The sequence below is a fragment of the Mustelus asterias genome, chromosome 23 (genome assembly GCF_964213995.1).
Source record: "Mustelus asterias chromosome 23, sMusAst1.hap1.1, whole genome shotgun sequence".
Lineage (NCBI taxonomy): Eukaryota > Metazoa > Chordata > Chondrichthyes > Carcharhiniformes > Triakidae > Mustelus > Mustelus asterias.
In genome coordinates this window covers 26,139,967-26,145,966 of record NC_135823.1, presented here as the reverse complement: position 1 = coordinate 26,145,966, position 6,000 = coordinate 26,139,967, and the positions used below count along the sequence as shown (strand labels likewise).

General features: G+C 44.3%; 1 protein-coding gene across 1 annotated transcript in view; it reads right to left on the bottom strand.

Moving 5' to 3' along the window:
* Window positions 1-3,722: 3,722 nt before the first annotated feature.
* The window catches only part of LOC144510595 (cytochrome P450 3A24-like), a 41,569-nt gene continuing 39,291 nt past the window's right edge, over window positions 3,723-6,000 (bottom strand). The window contains exon 13 of the mRNA XM_078240156.1: window positions 3,723-5,943. Within this exon, the coding sequence (XP_078096282.1) occupies window positions 5,857-5,943 (87 nt within the window). The 3' untranslated portion in view covers window positions 3,723-5,856. The remainder of the gene's footprint in view (window positions 5,944-6,000) is intronic.

Here is a 6,000-nt window from a genome sequence, read left to right as displayed (position 1 = left end):
GCATATCCCTCACTCTACCATTACCATCAGGCCAGAAGAATGCAGGAGGGCATGCCAGAAGCAGCACCAAGCATGAGCTGGTGAAGCTTTAACACAAGACTACCTGTGTGCCAAACAGTATAAGGAGTGATAGACAGAGCCCAGGGATTCCACAATCAACGGATCAAATCTAAGCTCTGCAGTCCTGCCACATCCAATCATGAATGGTGGTGGACAATTAAACGACTCATTGGAGGAGGAGACTCCACAAATATCGAAAGATAAGGCTGAAATATTTGCAACAATTTTTAGCCAGAATTGCCGAGTGGATGATCCACCTCAGCCTCCTCCATAAGTCCCCAGCATCACACATGCCAGTCTTTAGCCAATTCAATTCACGCCACATGATATCAAGAAACAGTTGAAGGCACTGGGTATTGCATATGCAATGGACCCTAACAATATTCTACCAATGGTACTGAAAACCTATGCTCCAGAACTCGCTGTGCCACTAATGAAGCTGTTCCAGTACAGCTACAATGTTGGCATCTACCCAGCGATATGGAAAATTGCCCCAGGTATGTTCTGTCCACAAAACATGGGACAAATCTAACCTGACCAATTATGGCCCCATCAGTTGACTCTCGATCATCAGTAAAGTGACAGAAGAGAGTCATCAACAGTGCTATCTACAAGGATATGTAGAGGGACAGGTAGTATTGAGGAAGCAGGAGGGCTGCAGAAGGACTTGGACAGGTTAGGAGAGTGGGCAAAGAAGTGTCGGATGGGATACACTGTGGAAAAGCATGAGGTTATGCACTTTGGAAGGAGGAATGGAGACATGGACTATTTTCTAAATGGGAAAATGCTTAGGAAATCAGAAACACAAAGGGACTTGGGAGTCATCGTTCAAGATTCTCTTAGGTTAACGTGCAGGTTCAGTCAGCAGTTAGGAAGGCAAATGCGATCTTCGCATTCATGTCGAGAGGGCTAGAATATAAGAGCATGGATGTACTTCTGAGGCTGTATAAGGCTCTGGTCAGACCCCAATTAGAGTATTGTGAGCAGTTTTGGGCCCCATATAGAATCATAGAAACCCTACAGTACAGAAAGAGGCCATTCAGTCCATCGAGTCTGCACCGACCACAATCCCACCCAGGCCCTATCCCCATATCCTACATATTTACCCGCTAATACCTCTAAGCTACGCAACTCAGGACACTAAGGGGCAATTTAGCATAGCCAATCAACCTAACCTGCACATCTTTGGACTATCTAAGGAAGGATGTGCTGGCCTTGGAAAGGATCCAGAGGAGGTGCACAAGAATGATCCCTGGAATGAAGAGCTTGTCATATGAGGAATGGTTGAGGACTCTGGGTCTGTACTTGGAGTTTAGAAGGACAAGGGGGGATCTTATTGAAACTTACAGGATACTGCGAGGCCTGGATAGAGTGGGTGTGGAGAGGATGTTTCCACTAGTGGGAAAAACTAGAACCAGAGGGCACAACCTCAGGCTAAAGGAACGATCCTTTAAAACAGATGAGGCGGAATTTCTTCAGCCAGAGAGTAGCGAATCTGTGGAACTCTTTTCCGTAGAAGGCTGTGGAGGCCAGATCATTGAGTGTCTTTAGGACAGAGATAGATAGGTTCTTGATTAATAAGGGGGTCAGGGTTATGGGGAAAAGGCAGGAGAATGGGGATGAGAAAAATATCAGCCATGATTGAATGGCGGAGCAGACTTCATGGGTCGAGTGGCCTAATTCTGCTCCAATGTCTTATGGTACTTGATTAGTAATAACCTGCTCACTGACACTCAGTTTGGGTTCTGCCAGGGTCATTCAATTCCTGATCTATGTTTAAACATCGACAGAAGAGCAGAATTCCAGAGATGAGAGTGACTGCCTTTGACATCAAGGCACCATTTGACCGAGTGGCATCAAAGAGCCCTAGCAAAACTGGAGTCAATGGGAATCAAGGGTGAAAACTCTCAACTGGTTGGAGTCATATCTCGTATAAAGGAAGGTGGTTGTGATTGTTACAGGACAATCATCTCAGTTCCAGGGCATCACTACAAGTGTTCCCCAGGTTAATTTCCTAGGCCCAACTATCTTCATCATTAACCAGACAGAAGCTAGCATTAAGTAACTAATTTCTTGACTCCCAAATTTATCCATTAGCTACATGACACAAGTCAGGAGTGTGATGGAACGCTTTTCACTTGCCTGTATGAGTGCAGCTCCAACAACATTCAAGAAGCTTGACACCATCCAGAACAAAACAACCCGCTTGATTTGCACCACCTTCAACATTCATTCCCTCCAAATCGGGGGCAGAGATTACAATCTAAAGTTGTTGCACTCAAGGATGAGTCTGGAAAGCTGTAAAATGTCCAAATGTCATTTGTACCACTCCAAGACGCACTGCACTAACTCACCAAGGTTCCTTAGACAGCACATTCCAAACCCACAACCAGCGCCATCCCGAAGGTCATGGGCAGCAGATTCATGAGAACACCACCACCTGGATGTTCCCCTCCAAGCCACTGACCATCCTAACTTGGAAATATATCGCTGTTCCTTCGCCGTCACTGGGTCAAAATCCAGGAACTCCCACTCTTACAGCACCTTGGGTGTACCTACACCACATGGAATGCAACGTTTCAAGGCAGCAGCTCGACACCACCATCTTGAGGGCAATTAGAGATGGACAATAAATGCTTGCTTAGCCAATGACACCCACATCACATGAATGAATAAGAAATATTTCAAGTCTGTGACCTTTCATTAGAACTGGGAATTGTTAGAAATGTAATAGGTTTAAAGTAAGTGAACGGACAGGTGGAATGTGGGGAATAGAACAAAAGGTGTGATTGGATTTGAGGCAGGAGAGGTTAAAGACCAGAGGTTTTCAAGATGCAAGACAGTGGTAATGAGACAAATAAAGCTAAATGTGTGAATGGCAAAATCATAGTAAGTAGTCTCACAACACCAGGTTAAAGTCCAACAGGTTTATTTGGTAGCACAGGCTTTCGGAGCAGCGCTCCAAAAGCTTGTGCTACCAAATAAACCTGTTGGACTTTAACCTGGTGTTGAGACTTCTTACTGTGTTTACCCCAGTCCAATGCTTGCAACTCCACATCATGGCAGAATCATGAACAGCTTTTGCTCAAAAGCAAAAAAAAAGGGGAAAAGAACTGGAGAGAAAACAAAAAATGTAAAGACAGGAAGCAAATCGGGGGCAGAGGTTACAATCTAAAGTTGTTGCACTCAAGGATGAGTCTGGAAAGCTGTAAAATGTCCAGTTCAAAGGTGACACATTGTTTTATTACCATGGCCAGTGGGCACACTACCTCGCTGACTCAACTCTGCACAAAAATCATCAGCTCAGCCTCACTCCGGCAGGTGCAGTGTACGGCAAAAATCATTGCCTCGGATTAGTTTGGTATATCCTTAACCCCCAGTAGTTAAGTGCTGAAAAAGGACACAAGCCTGAGTGCCCATTCTCTCCAATCTGATCTCCTGCGCGTTTGGGACCTTTTCTTGTTTGTATCACATTTCCAACATTTGTAACGTTTTGCTTTTTTGTGATCTCATTCTATTTGGATACCAGAATGGTGACCCAAATTCAACAATCTCTTGATTTTAAGTGTGTTTCCCAGTGAGCCACAGGATTATTTCATAATGATTTCCCGAGAAAAACACTGCAATGTAATTTTAACACAGTGTAGCCAAAACATGTTATTGATTCAAAGGTTTTTAATTTATTTGAAGTTTGTTAGACATATAATATTGCTTAATAAGTGGTAAAAGTATGTAATTAGTTTACAAAATCCTTTAATAGAACCATAGAAAATTACAGCTCAGAAACAGGCCTTTTGGCCCTTCTTGTCTGTGCCGAACCATTTTATGCCTAGTCCCACTGACCTGCACTTGGACCATATCCCTCCACACCCCTCTCATCCATGATAGAACCAAATATAGATATATTTTTACAGATATATTTTTTATAGAAAGCATTTGGTATAGTAGAATGATGTACGATAAATCAGAAAGTTAATTTACTTCAATATCTAAGTACGTTTTAGCAACATTCCATTGATTTGACAATAAAATTTAATTGACAGATGTTTTATAATTGAGTAAACACTATTATAGTATCTCTGCAGAACACTGGTGACCCCTCCTCAACATTCAGACAGCTTTAGCCGTTGGAAGTAGATCGTGGATTCTCAGTGTATCTTTATTATTTTCTCTGATCCTGATCCTATATATTCTTGTATGTTTGGGCACAATATTGTGCCCCCCCCCCCCCCCCGCATGAAGAGTGGGTAGCAGCAGGCATTTAATCAGGTGAAAGGTGGCAAATGAGGACCCCGGGGTGGCAGGTCCTCCCCTGGGGGAGACGATGGAGCAGTGGTAACATCACTGGACTTGTAATCCAGAGGGGACTCGGGTTCAAACCCCAGCATGGCAGGTGGGCAGTGAGTGGCACAGTTGTTAGCACTGATGCTTCACAGCGCCAGGGACCCGGACTTGATTCCAGTCTTGGGTGTCTGTATGGATTTCACATTCTCCCCATGTCTGCATGGGTTTCCTCCCGGTGCTCTGGTTTCCTCCCACAATCCAAAAATGTGTAGGTTAAGTGGATTGGACATGCTAAATGCGCGAGGTGGGGGGTCTGGGTAAGATGCTCTTTTGGAGAGTCAGTGCAGGCTGAATGGCCTCCTTCTGCACTGTAGGGGTTCTATAGTTCTATAGAATTTAAATTAAATTAAAAATCTGGTATGGAAAAGCTAATCTCTGTAATGGTGACCATGAAACCATTGTCGATTATTGCATAAAGAACACCTGGTTCACTAATGCCCGTTAGGGAAGGAAATCTGCCGTCCTTGTCTGGTCTGGCCTACAAATGACTCCAGACCCAAAACAATGTAGTTAACTGCCATTTGAAATGGCCTAGCAAGACACTTAGTCCAAGGGCAATTTGGGATGGGCATCAAATGATGGCCTTGCCAGCAACACCCACATTCATGAAAGAATAAATATAATGAAAACAAACTCCAGGCTCGAAGGCATGTAGATGTGACTTCTCAACCTGCCATCAATTGAGGCCCTTAAGTGAGTACCTAGGGAATACATCTTGCCATCCTTAGTCGTAAACCAGCATAGTGCAGGGGGGAGCATGACAGGCATCTTGGAATGTTTGCTTGTGGGTTCCTAGAGGCAGGCCCCCACATTCAAAGGCTGTTCCAGAGACCCAGACTATGGAAGGGGCAGGCCCACTGAGAGTCAACTCCCTGCCCTCCTCTCCTACGGCCCCGTTCTCGCCACCACTCATGTGTGCCTGGTTCCACATTTGATCTGCAGCCTCTGAATGTAGCAGTGGCAGCTGTCACCACTTCCCTAGTGGCTCTGCTGTGTACAAAAGAGCTGATAGAGATGCCGGCGTTGGACTGGGGTGAACACAGTAAGAGTTTAAACAACACCAGGTTAAAGTCCAACAGGTTTATTTGGTAGCAAATGCAAATGCCAATGGCATTTGCTCCCAAGTAAACCTGTTGGACTTTAACCTGGTGTTGTTAAAACATTTACTGTACAAAAGAGCTGCCACTCTCCGAATGGCCAGTGGCTCTTGGCGCACAGATCTTGATCCCAGGGGAAGGTCGGTCACAAACCTGTTAAAGTGATTATGTGGCACAAGATGCAGCAAAAAGACTCTTTATCCAGGGGCCAGGACCCCCTTCACAAGATTCTGCCCTAAGCTTACATATGTTTTCGTTTGATGAGCAGCACAAAATCCTAATTTACATTTAATTTCAGATATACACAGTCTTGCAAATTTTTGCAGCTCCATATGAATCAAATTCTTTATTCCTTTCAATCAGTATTGACTCGTGGCACAAATTTCAGGATTATGGGTTTTTTAGGCCTCATGAAGTCAGACATATCCAGTTCCAATGGGATCTGAAACAGAAAGAACAGTAGTAGTACCAGGCCAACAGGAAGGTTTTATTACAGCAA